Source organism: Camelus ferus, chromosome 4, assembly GCF_009834535.1.
Source record: "Camelus ferus isolate YT-003-E chromosome 4, BCGSAC_Cfer_1.0, whole genome shotgun sequence".
NCBI classification, from domain to species: domain Eukaryota; kingdom Metazoa; phylum Chordata; class Mammalia; order Artiodactyla; family Camelidae; genus Camelus; species Camelus ferus.
Genome location: NC_045699.1, coordinates 41,883,512 through 41,902,205, shown reverse-complemented (window position 1 = coordinate 41,902,205; position 18,694 = coordinate 41,883,512). Strand labels below are relative to the sequence as shown.

At 40.4% G+C, this 18,694-nt stretch overlaps 1 protein-coding gene across 6 annotated transcripts in view; it reads right to left on the bottom strand.

The window, feature by feature from the left end:
• Positions 1-18,694, bottom strand: part of TLE4 (TLE family member 4, transcriptional corepressor) — a 137,876-nt gene that overhangs the window by 88,105 nt on the left and 31,077 nt on the right. For 4 of the 6 annotated variants that reach the window (XM_032477891.1, XM_032477892.1, XM_032477893.1 and 1 more), the window contains exons 5-6: positions 14,966-15,028; positions 1,185-1,259 (exon numbers count right to left, since the gene is read on the bottom strand). In XM_032477891.1, the coding sequence (XP_032333782.1) occupies positions 1,185-1,259; positions 14,966-15,028 (138 nt within the window). The remainder of the gene's footprint in view (positions 1-1,184; positions 1,260-14,965; positions 15,029-18,694) is intronic. The other 2 variants (XM_032477895.1, XM_032477896.1) reach the window with 1 other exon arrangement.

Here is an 18,694-nt window from a genome sequence, read left to right as displayed (position 1 = left end):
AAGGAGCACTTCTGAGGAAATAAAGGTTACTCTTTTCCATTTATTATGTTTTCTAACTGACTACCAGTATTTTCTTGTGGTCAGAGGGACACAAAATAGAGCTCAAAATAGCCCATTAAAAAACAAGCTACAATCAAACTACTGCTCCACCACCATCAGCAGTCATCCCAGAGTTCTGATTTCCTTGTTAAAAGACAGAGGCATAATTGAAGCAATATCTTCACTTCAGATTGATTATCAGGCGACCCTTATCCGCATCTTCACTCAGCAATTTGAATTTTAATGAAAGTAAATGGAATAATTAGCATTTCAAAGTGTGTTTGATACACTGAGGGGAAAAAAAGAGAAAAGACTTTTGTGTATAATCTACACACAAGAGAAAGTATTTGGGAGGGGGCAGGAAGAAATAAGTATAGTGATAGTGTCTTCATTAGGATAACCTAAGGAACTGTTCAGACCAGCTGCATAAACAGAGATGTGACTACTGTGCTTTTCTCAGCTAAAATTTCTTGCCTTTATTTCTAAGTTTTAACACCTTATTTTATTACGTGTTACCTTAACCTGGGAGAACAAAAACATAAGTGGAGTTGGAGTGATTGCCCAAACCCATGAATTCCAGCAGGATTTTTATGCAATGTTAATGGTACTAGGAAGGATTTTCTAACTGGGCCACTGATTTTGCAAAAAGGTGTAGTTCATCTATTATTTCTACTACAAATGGACACTGGTCCTTAAGAACCACTCACCACAGGGGAGGAAGAGCAGCAGGGGGATGCGAAAATGTACATTTTATTTCACTAAAAATGATATTAAGATACTATATATTTGAGGAAAGATAAAAGAAATCAGGTCACTTTGACATCAGGGCAATCTGTGTCTTTTCTTCTGGCTTAGGCTAGCAACAAAGGCTGATTGCAAAGGAAAGAAATATTATGAAAAAGAACTACCCAGTCTCCTTAGGGGGAGAATTTTCAGGAACCTGTCAGCTTGAATTGGTGAGAAGGTGTCCAGTTTCTGAGGAAGCCATCAAATTTTGTGTGCGATTGAAGGCAAAGTGCTTCATTCCACTTTGTGGTCCTCTATTGCCTTTTAACCTTTTGATTGAACAAAATTTAAAAAGAGAGCGAGAGAGAGCTGATGACAAACACTAAGATGATCAGAGCTAAAATGGAAAGGCCACGTACCCCAATGATGGCGTTCAGTTCTGCCATGGTCACCTGCTTGGCCCGTTCCACAGCCTGCACCACTTGTTGCTGGTGCTATAAATGAAGATCAGAAACAGAACACAATTATTTGTTTTCTAGTCAGTCAAGAACAGCTTTTCCTAGCATGTCCTCTAACTTTAATTACATGCAAAACAGGTTTCAGGGGTCTCCATATTTCAAATAAAAGCCCCAGGTGGTGGATGACTAGATGTCTAGGGTAATCTTTGTGTCTATAAAGCTGAAAAGTAACTGGACATCCAACTGCAGCTATCATCCCTGCGCCCCCAATGAAGGATGCTCCCTTACAACTGGTAGAAGCAGCTTAAATTTTACATTCAAGTCAGTGGTGCACTTTGACCCAGTATCTTCCACTAATACTAACAAAACAACATAACCCATCCCACCTGCCTTCTTTGTATCCCCTCTTCTCTGCCACCTACATAAAACATGTTTTGAAAATATTCCCTATAAGTACTTATTTTTACATTTTCTCCTGATTATTTGTTAGAGCAGACACTAGAAGGACATATAGAATTCAACGTTTATATTTCTTCTGTAAATGTGAAAAAGCACTCATGTTTTCATTCCTGTCATGAAGGGCTGCATATTGGAAAGATATTAAAAATGTACAACTCTTGCCAACACTAAAGTTTAAGGACTTCAGGTATTTCTTTTAAATGCAATCAGAAAACTAAAACATATAAGTTTAAGTTGTTTTTCTTTTGAAAACTGAGGATGGATAATATATGAAAACCCCTCTGACCATGACTCAGTTTTAAAGAGAATGAGCACAATCTGAAATTATTAATTTTGATGATATTAGAAAAAAATTATATAGCACAGAAGTCTCTGCATATAGGCAATTTACACCTGGACACACACAAGTGCTTATACAAGTACCCCTAAAATGTAAATATTATTCCCAACTAAATACACTTGGACACTCTAGTACACACACACTCAAATTCAGTCTAAAATAGGTCTCTTCTGGACTTTTTCCAACTTGGTTTAGTAAATGAAGAGCCAAAGAGACTGTGCTGTGAAACAGGTACTCCTCTGTGTGGCTGGGAAGAGTCCTGTTTTGGCTGATTCCAGTTGAGAAATGTACCAGCATTCTCTACTGACCTGAAGTGAGTATGAAGCTCAGCTATCGTACTGCTTAATACATACAAAGAGCTAAGCCACCAGTTGTATGTGAAATTCCCCTTGCCCTTACTTGGTATTACACCGCAAAGCCCCCAGATATACAGTTACTAGGATTAACTAGGGTGACTACTATTTTTGCCTCCCAACTGTGTAGGGGTAGTGGGGGAGGTGACATGGAAAAGGAAACTGCTTTAGTTTATCTAGATGTGGTGTTTTCACTCTTGATTTCCTAGAAGAGATTATGCCTATGAATAATGCAATGAAAACTGCTCAATAACAGATCAGTGTAATGTTACACTTTTAATGGACTCTGATCGTTAAACTCTATACCTTTGATTTTTTTTTAGATTGCAAGTTGGTTTCAAAACAAGGGCTTATGAAGCAACCACAAAATCTTTACAGGTATCTCCATCTACCCTTACTCTTTAATAAAATATTTGACAGAGTAAAATAATTCATTTTCCTCTTTCTCTGAAAGTAGAAATCCTAAATATTCATGGAAGCACTAGAAGGAATAGAGGCACAGTTAATAAAGTGGCCAATAGTAGTGGTTCTCCCTTGAAGTCAGCCTGACCATGTATGTTTACTGAGCAGCTACCACGTGCCAAGCACAGAACGCGTTTTTAGATTTAGGACAAATCTGGTTGTCAGGGCAGTGAAAAATCACAGCACTTGGGAAGCAGAGGAAAACACAACATGTAGGACAACTGGAATACTCAAAAGTGAGTTTATGGACAAAAATTTTTATGGAATTTTCCACCTTTTACTTTCCAACACTCAATAATGGCTGCTCAAAACTTCCCAGAAACTGAAAGCCAAAGGAACACCTTCACACATACGCAACATGCATCTCTCTCATTCCATTCACACATCCACTCGTTCAAAATCTCTGAAAGCTCTTACTCTGTGCCATTTCTGTATATTACTGAAATACCTCCTATTACTGAAATATCATCTACTCTACATTAAGTATTCAAAGAACACTTCCATGAGACAGAGATACAGAAAATACATGTATTTAGGGCCTTTCTACCATGAAGATCACTCAGCTCTTGCTTCATAAACTGGATTCCAACTGCCAAGATGAGCAAAGATGTCTTAAGGCAGTGGGCATATCTTTCTGACTTGGCATGAAAATCAAGTACATTTACTGAGAAAACCAGAAACACACCAGTGAACCGTAACACTGACATCAGATGCTTTTATAGAAACTCTTGCTAAAAACCTAAAGTGACAATGGAAGTCATGACTCAGCTCCTTCCTTTTCTCTCACGGCAATGGCCATGGGCTAATACCACATCTGAACTTCACCTGTAGTTCAGGATTTTACTTCCTTATTTCTGCTTACAAGTGCGAATCATGTGGCACTTAAGGACTTTTTGAACAGAAGCTCCCTATTAGCAAAGAGTGCCTCCTCCCCTGTGTGCTGAGAGCACCGGAAACACCCCAGCGATGCTCACTCAGCCACACAGTAACATAATACCACACACGAAAGCACCACCGAGAAGGGCAAATGATCACAACAGAAAAAATGAACACTCGAGGAAGAAGCCCTAAATACTCTCATAATCGGACCCAAAGAAGCATTTTTTCCCCATTTGCAATTTTTAGTATAAAAGCTGACTCAGAAAATATGACAAGTTTTTCACATCTTCTTAGAACCATGATGGCTTTCCTAGTATGTCTGCCTTCTCTTCCCCTTCTCTTCCCCTTCCCCATCTGCTCCTCTCCTCCCACTCCACCCACATCTCATTTCCTCTCCCACTTCCTGCCGATCCCCTCTGTGGCCTCACCACAAGTGGTGACAGCCAGTCACCCCAGTCAATCTGCAGGAGGAAGCAGAGTCCTATGGCCTCTCTCATTGCTCAAGATGCTCACTCAGATACGAGCTCCCAGACTGAACTTTCCACCAGCACCACCAAATAAAATGCCACTAGGAATATACCAATAAGCCAAGGGTTTCTAAGAGAGAGGCCTCTAAGTGGGATCTGGAAAAGAAAAAAAGGTCAAATATTTCTTCTTTAAAATACTGTGATTTACCTAAAAAAACAAGCAAACAAACAAACCTAGATTCTGGTTATGGTTGCACAACTCTGTAAATTTACTAAAAATTATTGAACTGTACACCTGAGTGAATTTTATAACATGTAAATTACATCTCAATAAAATACTGTGATTTAAGGAATACAAGCATGGTTGGAAAAAAAAGACCAGTAAAATGAAAATCTATACATTAAACCACTTGCCTACTTCCTTTCATCATCATCAAATTACTTTCTGCACTTTTTCAGTTAAAATATTGAAAATATTTTTTCTACAAGAAAGAGATTAAAACAATATAAGCTTATGATAAGTCCAACAAAGCCTGCTGAGAAATAGGCATTAACAAACCACTAGAATATATACCTTAGATGTTTGAAATGTTTCTCAGAAGAGATTGCAATGATAATACCTGCCATGACAACACTTTGGGGCATGGCACTAGAGGTGGTACCTCTAATGAAAACCTTAGATTTAAAAAACTACATCACAACTTGTAATTTTTTTTTAATATCCCTCTTATTGATAGGGGTACTATAGGGTAATAAGGATAGATGTAAATGAACTAGCGAACTAGGATTCTTATCCTGATACGTGGAGATACAAAAAATGAGCAAGAGATAATGCCCCTCCCACACCTCCACCACATAATTCACACAGAGCACCTTACAATACAGGATGTAAGATTTAAAGTACAAGGAAGGTTACAGGCAAGAATGGTCAGCACACTTCCTGGGGCATCAGGAAAGGCTTCATTTCCTTATTCATTCATTCAATTATTTATTAAGCACCTACTGTGTGCCAAGCACTGTGGTAGGAACTGAAATTAACAAGACAATCAGGGAATTAATAATACTCAAAAGGCTTTGTAATTACAATTGGAGGATAATTTCTATGAAGAAAATGACAGAATGCTATACTATCACTCATGAGAGAAATATGTAATCAAATCTTAGGGCTGGAGGGAGATTCCCTAAGGAAGTAGACCTGACCACTGGGACCAGAAGGATTTACAGGAGATTTGCAGGTTTTCAAGGAAAAAAGAACTGGAGGCAATGGGAACAACTTGGACAAGGTCCCTGAAGGATAAAGAAGCTTGTCCATCAAGGAAGAAGAAGAATGTGTGGCTGGAGGAGAGGAGGGTAGGGGACAAAGTTGGAGAGGCAAGGCGAGGTAGGATCTTGAGCACCTTCTTGGGCATGGCAAGACACAAATGCAAAACTCTTTAAAGTGCAAGAGGTATTCACAAAAACAACACCAAAAGCAAGCACGTGAGATCATCTGAGTATGGTACAGGCAAACTCTATAGAACCCTGTACTAGCGGGAAGTGAAATCTGTAAGGCAGGAGGAAGCCAAACAGTAAAAAGTTTTGCATAACATGCAAAGAAGTTGGACTTTACCCTGGTAGGATATTTTTTATTAAAAAATTTTAAACAGCTGAGGGCTATCAGTTCTGCATTTTAGCAAGATGGATCTGGGAACGGTAAAGAAGCTGGATGGTGGGGAGGTGAAGCAGACTGGAGGGAGAACAGTTAGAGGGCTAATGCAATATTCCAGGATGAAAGATGCTTGGGCCTGAACTCACTATTTCATGGGCAAACTTTTTCCATGTGGGGACAATGGGGTCAGAACTCTATCTCCCCAAAACTCCTTCCCACCCAATTTTGCCTCTAAATTCTCCTCCACAGTAGTGTACTTCAAGTATTTGAAAATGGCATAATGCATGTTTTCAATTTTCTCTATTCCAGGTTTAATATCCCCAGGTCACTGGCTTTAAGCCACTCGTCCTTCTGGCTACCCCTCTGGTTGTGCTCAGTGTGACGAGACACAATTTGATCCTGAGCAGATCAAACCCAAGTAAAAGTATCACTCCATGCCCATTAAGCCAGGCTAAAACCCTACTTCTTACTGAGCCTTTTTCAGCAATTCTACCAGGTTCACCAACACAAGTAAGCTTTAAATTTAACCAAAAACTCCTCCAGTCAGTCTTTCCTAAATGGTATTCCAAGAAACGTCAGTCCCACAAGAAATTAAGTATTATTTGGACATAAAATAAAATTATAAAATTCACAAGTTTTAATCTGGCTAACACCTGGTAAACTGTCGGGTCTTCTCAGAGCTTCAAACCTGAAAAGAGGTTGAATGTGTATGCAGGGCTTTCCAAACAATTCTGGCTGTGGAGCTTGGGATGTAAGGCTCTCAGGAGACAGCTTGGGAAACGTTGCCCAAGTATTTATTTCTCATCCTGACTGTTTGGCCTTGTCTTCTCCTTTCTCACTCACATGTGGGCAGAGCACTCTTCCCTGGTATGTACAGTAAGCTCTAGAAGTCCAGAGCTTTTCAAGAGAACTTTCTGCAATGTTTGAAATGTTCTAGATCTGAGCTCTAGCTACTAGTGGGACTTGAGTGGGTAGTGAGCACCTAAAGTGTAGCTAATGTGACTAAGAAACTGAATTTTTAGCCATATTCAATTTTAAATAACTTTAACTTAAATCTAGATAGCCACTTATGGCCATGGCTCCTGTACTGGACAATGCAGCTCTAACTTAAGGTACTTTAAAGCTTAGCTCCAGTAATAATAATTAGTTAGCCGCTACCTAACTAAAAGTCAGTTTCTCAAATGCACACTACTCCTTTTAGACACATACAGACAAGGGGTGGCACTGCTGCCTTTGGAAGAAGGTCCACATTTAAACCTGCAGAACAAAGCTCTCCCTCCTGAGAACCATCTTTAACTTCCTGAGGGGAAACAGGCCACAATGCTACCATAAGGGTCTCACCAAACATCCAACTGTCAACCAAAACACATGGTCACGCAGAACAAGCCAATTAGTCAACCATGGAACATGGGACAGGATTATGCTCTCTGATGCTTCAGTCAGTATTGTGAGAAAAAAAAAAAAACGTATTTTAAATGAAAGGTTGTCCAGTGTAAAAATGAGAAAACTGGCCCAAATCCTCTCAAGCCCCAATCCAGGTGTATTAGTCATTTTAGGACATTCCTTGGCTACACAGCACTGTCATAACACATTACCAACACTGATAAAATGACCTTGACTGAGAAGCAGGCATGTCCTGTAAAGGCTGCTGGCACTTAATGAACGATCTCAGAAGATGGTCTAACAGGTGTCACCACATACTTATCAGGGGATCTCTGGTGATTTCAGCTAAGCTCTCCTACATCAAACCATGTTATCACAAGCCATTGATTCCTTACAAAGTTAACAAGCAATAAGATGAGTTAACCTGGCACCATTATGAGGCGAGAACACTGCCACCAGTGCATGTAACCACTGTATTTTGTTCATTTCCTCCCTAAGGCACAATATGAAAGTGACTGATCACATTTTTCTACTTCTATTTTACAATTATTCTATACATGCAAAATGTGGTTCAGAGTAATTCAATACCATATTAACCCAGGTGCCAAATAAACAGCACTTGAGATACAACCATATCTCTTAACACAGTGAAAAGGTTTGCTTTCCATCAGATTAAAAGAACACAGTTTAAGGAAAGTCCAAAATAGAAATTCATGTATCACTTGATTTGACTGGCTATTTTAGCCTACTGGAATTAAATAAATGCATGTTATCACTATTTTGTAATTGTGTATTATTTTCTACCATTTAAATGCAATGTAGAACACCCAAATAAATCTACAGAATTCTGGAGAAAAACACAACTACTTGATACTACTTGTTAAGAAAGTTAACAAGGCAATAAAAACACAGTTTTGAATTAAAATTAAATTTGTACCAGAAAGCATTCAACTTGGAATGTTCCTTTTACTCTAGGTAAATATAAAAATGAAAGCAGAAAGGCTTAAAATTTTCACTCCTAAAAATTCTAGTGATCAGAGAACTTTTGTCAAAAGTGGTCAACAGAACAATGTGAATTTTTTTTTGATTTGTTAATATTTACTGATGCAAGGGAAAAAAGAGCTGCTGCTCACTCCAATGTGGGCCTCCTCTACTGTCTCTAAACAGCCTGCTTCTGCTTTACAGAAACAAGAAAATTTAGCTTTGAAATTGCAGAGGACCAGGGGAGGAGGACAACATCCATCTCCTCCTGGGTACTGAGTGACTAGATACAAGTTGTAACAATCTGCTGAAAATAAGGTTAAAGATGGATGATGCCATTTCTCCAAACATAATGATGACCATGGGCTTAATAAATGGGAATTAGGAAGCCACTGGTCATAGGAACCAGCATTCTCTCACTCTGTCCAGTAAGGTACATGCATTTCAGGTTTCTTCAGGCTGTGCTTTGGAAATGGTTTGAGGCCCAAGACATTAAAAATGGATCAAGTTTGATGCTGCAGAGCAATCAACCTGCGCTACTTGTTCTGAGATGTCTTAAAATTCCATAAAACCAAGAGCAACTTATCCAATACATCTTCCATGACTTGGGGTAGAGGGAGACTCAAATATCTTGATCCAATTTTCTCTAGTTCAAAGATAATACGTGTGCACAAAAGAGTATGTCTGAGATAGATGAGAGGGAAAGAACTATAATTTAAAGACTCACACATGTTCCGCTTATGAGAAGAGATCTGCTTAACAATAATTTTTCCAGCTTCAAGCTGCATTTTCCTTCCAGCAAGTCTACCACGAAATACAGCAAGCCCATGTGTGAACTGATATGTCCCATCTTCAGTTGAAAGGTGTCTTCCAAAATTGTGGTGCTTTTAAAAATACGGGTGTAAACATAGGCTGTACCTTTAGGCCTAGACAGCCCCCAGGGCCCATCACTGTTCATGAGGGTTCCTTTACAGCCCCTGTGCGTGTATGATAAACAATACCTGATGGGTGACTCTTTTCCTTACAAGTCAGTCCTTGGAGGAGACTTCGATAACAAGAATGTATAGGCATTACTTTCTATTCTATGTGATAGGTTAAAATACGAGTTGTGCTGATTATATAGTCAGAGCTAGAGTTTGTCATGTAAAGACACACCACTGGTTCAGTATGACTTCCCTTCAAATCAACACTGGCAATAATAATAATGCTCACTATTTTTATTTTATGCATAGCACTGTGTCTAGAGGCAACTGGTAGCTGTCCCATGACACCCCTTCTATTAGTATAGGTTTTAGGTGAGCATATTCAGCTAAGACTACGCTTCCAAGCTTGTCGCAGCTAGCTGTGGGCAAGTAACTAGGCACTGGCCACTGCAAAGTGAGCAAAAACATGAGCATCATCCACATCATGCCCTTAAAAGAAAAAGCACATGCTTCTCTCGCCCTTCCTGCTTGACAGGGCAGGACATGGGAGTCCTGGGAACGATCAACATCAATATAGAAGGAGCTTGCACTTACAACATCGTGGAGACACCAAATTAGCTACAGCTGCTTCTATGCAAACTGTGATGCTGAGAGAAAAACAAGCTTTTATCTTGCCTAAACCGCTGTTCCTTTGATCTCTGCTAAAGCGGCCTAATGCCCAGCTAGTTCTTTAACAGCATCCCTAATCCTCATAGAACAACCCTATAGTGCAGGTCTCCCATTTTCCAGATGAAGAAACTGCCGCCCAGAAAAGTTAAGTATTTTGTTCAGCATGATAAAAGAAGCAAGTTGGCTAAGCCCAGATTTGGTCCCAAGTCTGCCTGACCTCAAGCTCGTATCACCCTGCTTCACACATAACACAACTCTTCCAATGAACTCTGCTCTTTGTTAGGGGAGCAACAAGTTTCTGAAAAGTACAAATGGTACTCTGGGGAAAGAAGACTTCCAACTGTTGTGTGATTCGTTATCACCCACTGAACTAGAGCCTATTAGGGGTTTGAATTTAAGACTCAAAGGTCTTAAGAACACCTTGTTGGTCACCATGAAACATATACCCTGCCCATCTCAAAACTAAACTATTTTATAATCCAAGGGGAAAAGAGCCCAAAAAGCACAACTGCCCTCTAAGTAAGATCCCCAATATTTATTTAATGCTTAATCTAACAGGATAAGACAATACTTACTGGCTTTCCAAAACAATAAAAATATAATATTCCCTCCCTTCTGAAAGAACATCTGTGGAGTGCTGACCACCCACTGCTTGAAGTAGCCCCCAGAGCTGCAGCCTAGCTCCTATCACAGGAAGATCACCAGCCAGTCCATTCAGAAATGTTACCTTCAACTCTTCCCAGCTTTTACCAAGTCCCCCCTCTCCAAATGTCTTGGGACCCAAAATAAGCTGGAATAAAATCCATTTCCCAGGAAAGGTTATTTTAAAAAAACAAAAAAGCAAAAACAAAAAACAATGACCAAAAAACCTGGTATTTGCTATCGCAAGTGCTTTAAATTTGAATATATAGTACACATTGTAAAGATGGGGTTACTCTCACCATCTATAGCAATATTAAGGCTCAGAGAGAGAACTTTCCCAATATACAGCCAGTAAGAGGCAGAGATGGTCTGATTCCAAATTAGCAGAAATACTGTGCCTTGCTGCCAGGGTTTAACAAGAGGCACGTAGTTTTCAATCCACATTAAAATCTCCTTAAAGGTATGTTCCTGGAAAGGGGGTGAGAGGGCACTGGAGACAAGTCAGTGCTTACTGACAACCTTTAATTTTGTAAAGGGCCCACACGGTCTAAGGGTCTACAAACTGTATCCTGAAATCACTGATGGAAAAAGAGCCCATCCACAGAAACTACTTGTAAGAACAAAACTAACTCCAGCTAAACCACCAGGTACTTTGAAAACAGCCAGTCCCCAAGTGGATTGAGAAATTTGTTTTTCTACATTGCTCTGAGGGTAAAAGACAGACCCCATCCAAAAATCATCACATTTTCTGAAGTAAGCTCTACAGGCTGAACACCTTGAAGAGTTGTCACCTTCTGGATCTTTGCTTCCTGGTTGGGGAGAGACAGGTGTTTCCTAAATTGGAAAATTAATTTTGGAGCTAGAAGAGAATCACCCTTGGGGCAACCTAATATGCCTCATTGAGATTTTTAGCTAGTTCACAGCCCTGGGTTGTTTTAATTTATAATTTTCTTCCTCTGTAAGGACATTAGAGAGGAAGACAAGCAATTCACATTCTTCCGAAAGGCAGTGACTAAGAAGGGGAGGGGGGGCTGGCTCCAGGTCCTCTCAAAAGTGAGCCCAGAGCTTCCGTGCTGCTGCAGCTACTGCTCGTCAACATCTGGAGGTGCTTACTATGTGCTGCACTGCTCGTGTACAATCCCCAGTCATCGATCTCCCAGCAATCATATACGTTCATGCTGTTATTAACGTCATCCCACAGATGAGGAAACTGAGGTTTTAAAGAGGCAAATCACTTGCTAAAAGTCACCCAGCTTAACTAGGTTATAGGAAGCCACGCAATTTGTAACAGGGAGGCCAGGACTTGACCCAGATGTGACTGTCATCATCCGGGCACCTCTTGCTTATGGAACGACCAACGGGAAGTTGATGACAGTTCCTGCTCAGCAAATGAGACCAAAGTGAGACAGAGACAGAGAAGAACATCCCATTTAGTTACTACTTTGAGATTTGCCTTTTAAAGAAGAAATCTGAGGGCAGCAGAATACAGATCAGTCTTACCCATTCTTAAAAGCCAAAAGTAAGTGGGAGAAAAGAACAGCTTCAGACGGGAAAGGACTCACTCATAAGGTTTCTGTAAATCCTGATTGTAAGGATCCTATGAAATTTTAACAACTCTGAGTGATGGTTACTCACTTCATGACAAGAGACGGCAACACCTATGTTTGGGGCCTGGGCCTCTGGAAGCAGCTGTACGTGAGTACAACAGGCACATCCCTGCAAGAGATGCTGGCTATAATGCTGTAAGTGTTTTAGTGAACTCCAATGGGAAAATACTTTTCTCTGATTGTTACATACACAGACACACTTCAAGCACAGGGGCTACAATTCTACAACTTATTTCCCCCAAAAAAGGTCTTGCAGTTAAAACTAAATCTATTCAACAGCTGTCACTCAAGACTATAAATTTTTTTAATTTGGGAAAATGTGGTACACTAGACACAAGCCATATTAAGTATGTATATTAATAAGCACATGGGAGCTAAATTAAAAATAGACTTATCTATTACCTATTATACATGTAAATTTACCTCTTGTTCTTGCCAAACTCCAAAAAAAACCCTCCAACCTGCACCTAATGCAGTGGTCTTCAGGAAACATTTTTCTTTTTTCTAAATACAATCATTTAATCTTTAAATAAAAATATTTTAAAATAAATTCTAACACCGCAGCTGCCGTTTTGGCAGTGAGACTGTCATGCAGAGAGCCGGTGTTAAAAGATCAAATTATAAGAGCCTTCAGTCCTGGCACCAAGTGACGCTCGCAGCCATGCAAGAGTGATTTTCCATGCCTCTGAAGAGACAGGAAATAGAATTCATCTTCCTCTAATAACCTGCCTCCTCCCCTCCCTCCAGATTACAGTCCATCTGGCCTCAGGGTAGAGGCGAGGAGTGTGATGCTCACAGAATGCCCAGAAGAGGAAACAAGGTGGGCAATGTTCAGACACAAAACATCAGAGAGGCCCAGACTGGTTGGGAATGAACATGTCCATGGCCCACATGTTAAAAGATATACACACACCTAAGCAACTGAAAAAAGAAGAGCCAATTAAACCTAAAGCATGCAGAAGAAAAGAGATAGGCAGGATCAGGATTTAGAAAACTATCACATAGGTCATTCATTACACACATCAAGGATTTCAACCAAGAAATGTCAAAAACATTGGGGAAATAAATAATAAGTAGTGAGATCATAATGACTATCCTCCCAGCCTAGAGCAGAAAAGGAGCTGCCAGAATCTCCCCACAGCTTTCCTCTATAGGGTACAACTTCCTTAGCCAATTAACTCCAGTCCAGTCTTGCCCAGCATCACCAGCATTACACGTTCTGTTCCTACTGGGCCTGCTCACACAAGCAACATAACTCACGTGGGAAAACGACCTGTTGACAAATCAGCTAGCTCCACTAACACCCTCAAGACCTCTCCCATGTCTGAACATAACCCCCCAGAATCTGCAAGAATGCCAGAGGAGTAAGCTGTACCGGTGATTATATGTAAGGGTCTGCACCTGCAGAAGCTTCAAGACCAACACCAACCCAGGGAAAATGCAAACTTTCCCCTCTCCCTTGGCGTAGGACGCCTCAGCCTGGTCACACCTCTGTGGGTTACACATTCTTCCCATTCGCCACCTCCACAAAGCAGAGCTGCTTAAAGTCAGAAGAAATACACCCAGGTATGGATCAGGCAAAGGGTAGCCAGGCTTCCTAAAAAATGCAAATCGGCCCCCAACTCTCCTTCACTACTCCACACAATCTAGTCAACAAGCAAATCCTCAGTAGAAATAAGTAAATGGGGATATAGTGGGTGGTGGTGGTGTAGTCACAACTAAAGGAGGAGAAAGACAATACATCCTTTGTTGTTGGTGATCCAGGAGGGCATATGAACTCAGGATATTAACTCAGGCCCATGTTTGTGAATATGAGCACCCCCAAAGGATATATTCCTGATGAAAGGTACCCATGGTTCCTGAGATTTAACCCCATTCAAATCAAATAAGAAGTCAGATAGGATCCACATGGATCACACACGCACGCTCAAATATCGGCGGCATGCTAACCTCAGCACACGCCCACAGGCAGGTAGGCAGGGCACCGCTCTCCTGAAAAGCAGCAACACAACTGAAGGGTAGGAGGAAAGTGTCCCGGTGCCTCCCAGCCCACCACGCAAAGCACTGCGGGCTGCAAGACGTGTAGCTACTCCATTTATTAGTGTCTTCCTTCTCACAGCTGATCTTACCTAAGCAAATGAAGGATTCAGTAATCCAGAAGCAAAAATTCTCTCTCCAGCTGGTGCACCTAACTTTGTAACTACCAAAAAGCAAGCAAGAAAGCAGAGGGGGGAAAAAAAAGCCACCAGAAGCCACCATGCACTAGAAATGCACCTCCCTATCCCACTGGGCGTGCACCTGCAGCAGTGTGCACACCTCCACTGGTGTGCACACTTCCACTAGTGAGAGCCAGAAAAAGCCAATGAGCTGCACGCCGGGCCTTGGCAATGCGGGAAGGCCATGGTTCTCAGAGCAATGAGTCCACCCGAGTCCATCCTATGTGTCTTCTCTCAAATGTACCCACGAGATAAAGACTTCATAAGAAGTGGAATTTTAAAAAGCTGCTATCCCAAAGTTGCATTATTTTGTTTACTATGTAAAGCCTTTCTATTTGATGTATCTTCTGCCAACTCTTAATGCCTGGTGACAAAAGTGTAGAACAAGCTCTTGTCTTCGAGGCAATTTTTCAATCGCCCTTATTAGATGCCATTATGACAAACTCATGATTCTGAGCAACATTACATCGTCCAATGACAGTAAAATATTTAACAACTGAATTTCGCTTAGCACACTAGAAAATACTCCATTACATAAACACAATTATAGTTCACTGAATGTAAATAAGGTGTAGAAGTTGGAATGTGACCACTGTATCTCAGAAATGTGCAAAACGAACACCAAGAGACTGACAAGGCCAAAGAGTCAGTTTTGTCTGCAAAACCAGTGGAATGGTACCTTCTAGCCCAATGCTTGAAACCAACTGCCTTACCTCTTGCGACAGGAAAGGAATGACTTGTGCACAGATAGCATTCAGCCTCTTGACAATCTCTGCCTGTGGGGGGAAAAAAAGGAAAAGTAAGCAATAAAGAGAGCAGTCAGCTGGTCACAAATTCCCAAAATATTAACAGGATGATATTAAAACACACTTTATATTCTGGCTGGCATATTTCCTAAGAAAGAGGAAAACTCTCGTCAGCAAGCCCATTAAAAGGAGGAAGTGACAACAGTGCCACATTAATAGCACAATTTATTAACCAGCATTCATCTTAAAAAGTCAACCTTCAAGCACCAGGACAACATAAAAAGGAATTTAATTTTCACGACTAGAAATCAGTTTTCATAAGCCTTCCACAGAACCCTTGTTCATTCTAATGTGGTTTTTCATGAAACCTTGTGTTTTTAGAGTTTAGATGGTAAAGATACATTCCTCTCTACATCCCCACTTCCCTCAATTAATAACTCATTGGAGTTCTACATTTGTGGCCTTTGCTTTAAATACAGGCGATGGAATTCACAATCAAGTCCCCAACCTCCCAAAGGAATAGCACCCAACCTATCCGAATGACCAGATTAACTCAGATTCTTAGTTATAAATTATTGGGGAATGGCAAGTTTTCCTCAACCATAAAAATTTCCAAATATCCCACCAGGGTTTTCAGTGTGCAGAGGTTTAGAACATGCTAACGTCCTCCTTTAGCAGAAAGCAACTGTATATATATGGAGACTAACTTTAGGAACATTACCTACACCACTGTACGACAGATCTGCAGAAGTCCCAATACTGTCAGTTTATTCTCTATTAAGTTTGTAAGTAAACAAATTTTATACAAATAGGATGCTACAGTAAGAGAAAAGAGAGAGAGAAAGAAAGATGCCACCACTACATTTTCTTTAAAAAGCTACCCAGGGCTTCACCGATCTTCACTTTAATTTGTATTATCAGATGGCTCCTTATATACTTTGGTATGTAACATGTAAACACAGGATTTCTATACACATACATAGAAAATAACTTTTCCCCCCAGTTTTATTGAGATATAATTGGCATAGGTGGAAGGGTATAGCTCAAGTGGTAGAGCGCATGCTCGGCACCCAAGAGGTCCTGGGTTCAATCCCCAGTACCTCCTCCAAGCGGAAATCAATGAAGAAACCTAATTACCTCCCCCTCATAAAACAAACATTATAAGGAGATATAACTGGCATAGAGCATGATATAAGGTTATCTGACGTACATATATTGTGAAATGATTACCCCAGTAAGTTTAGCTGACATCCATCAAAATAGCTTATTTCTTAATGATGGAGTGGGGAAAAGGAGAGGCGAGAAGTGATGAGAGGCAGAAAACGTAAAGCAATTACTATTCCGGAGACATTCTTAACATAAGTTCCATCCAGGGTCAGTTCCTCATTTTTTAAGACAAAAATGCTCCTTTCCTTGCTAAGTCATTACCAGAATGACAGCGACACTCTACTTGTGCAATCTAGGTTTCCTTCTTTCATCAGCAACCCTCTTGACTTTATAGCTATGCAATCTTTTACATGCCAGCACCTTAAAAACTTTGCCAGCCAAGAAAAAACTCAAATTCACCATGAAGTTTCAAACCTAAGCTTTCCATTCCAGTCTGCATTCCTAACAGGATGGACAAAACCCCAGTACCAATAAGCAGCAGTGAATAAGGACCCAACTGTGCTGACCTGATTTAATTTACTGCCCTGGCCCCGTGGAGCATTTAGCTATCCTTTAAGAATGCTTAAACCACCATGAAAAGCTGCAGTGGGAATCACCAAACCACTCTCCACCTGGACGAACATACCGCAGTGGTTATAGGGTGAAATTCCAGTGCGAGCTGAGAAAATAGAGTAGCATTCACCAGACTGAAAGCACTAGTCTCAGAGGCATTTGGTTGTTAAGCTTTTTGTAGGGAGAGGTGGAGGGGGAAGAGAATAAAAGATAATGAGACACTTTGGGGCAGACCAAACTGATGATTCTAATGCTTAGAACCATCTGCCAAGCATATTTTCCTCATTATGTTGTTTACATAAATAAAATAGTCCCTTGCTAGGAGGGCTGAAAAATGTGTGGGCACATAAGAAAACTGAGTTCTTTAGTTTGCCTACATAATCTAGGCAATAAAAACTACTCTAAGGAAACTCACTCATCTGGCAAAATAAAGACCAAGAGATATTTATTTGGCTCTTTTAATTTGGGACCTCGGCTTTGTTAAGTCTGAGCAACGATGAAAAAAAAATCTGTATTTTCTTAAAAACAAATGTAGAAAAGTCAAAAAGTCATTTTATTGATTCATGCATGTTAACACACATCCGTAACAGAAAAGGGTGGGGGGGTTGAAAACCTTCTAAACTTTTTCTTTGAAGATCTCCTTTTGTTTAAAAGACTTCTTAATTTCTTTAAGTTGTCATGCCAATGGATTTTCATGGTCAGGCTAATTGGCAGCAGAGGGGGTGGGATGTGTGTGTGTGATTTCATAAAATTAAGCAGGTCATTCCTCACTTTGAAAGCTAAAGTTGCCTCGGAAACACTGCTGCTTCCATGGTCATCCAATTTTGCCTCTTTTGTCCCATAGGACCCAGCTTTAGGGAGGCATCATTTATTTACAGGCCCTTCCACCGGGCTTCAGTGATCAGCCAATAATACTGTGGACACACACTTCTAATGGCCTATGTTTTGAAACTGAGTCTAATCTAATGGCGTGGGGCCCAAACTCCTTTTCCAGCACAGCCATTAAAGGATGTAGGTTATTGCTGTTGTCACCATTGATATTTGTCATTGTAATGTAATTAGGGCCCTAAAATGATGCATTACAGCCCTTGGCACAGCTTCTATTAAAATCTTTTCTTCTGCTCACTGAACTGCGACCTGCTTTCTGATGAATAACAGACAGACAGCTTTAGGGTAAGGAGCAGATTCATCAAAGAAGTATTTTTCAGCTTTAGGGAAAGAGAGGGGGAAAAAAAAAGGCAACCCAGGAGGAAAAGCACTAGGGGAGAAAAAAAACCACAATACACATTTGAATTGCATCTGACCACTTGGAATTCTGATTGCGTCTGATGAATCTTGCTTAGACAATATATTCCCAGTCTTCGAATCACATGGTTAATCAGGGCTCTAATCTGCTATCCATCAGCCTATGCCAGCGCTGTAGCTTCCAATCAAATTTATAGGTGATGTGGCTCATGCATCCCTGAGCAAGTACATTCACAGATAGCCCATTGAAACAGGCAGAGATTCTGAAATACTGCTGCTAGGGTTACTAGATGTTATCACAGTATTCAATGCTTTATGGAACTGCTAACTATTGTCTTCAGATGCCCATGATATTCCAAAATAGCATTAATAGCCTCCATGAAAGAAAAACTGTTCATGCCAAAATATAACAAAATGATTGTTTCTGCAGCCACAGTTTGTCAAATACATAACAGTCTGACATTTCTATTACATCTTCCTCTATCCATCAAGATACTCATTAAAAAAATGTTGCATACATAAGATTTTCCTACCCTCAATTCACTACCATTCTATTAACTTCCTCGATAATTTCCCACCTTTTGCCACCCTCCAATGAAAATAATGACCATCACACTTAAAAACAACCACCACCACCTGTTTGGGCAAAATATTTTAGAAACAGACGACTTTACCAATAAGGCATTCTACAAAAATCCTTTGGTTATGCACTGGACACCTAGCACATGAACG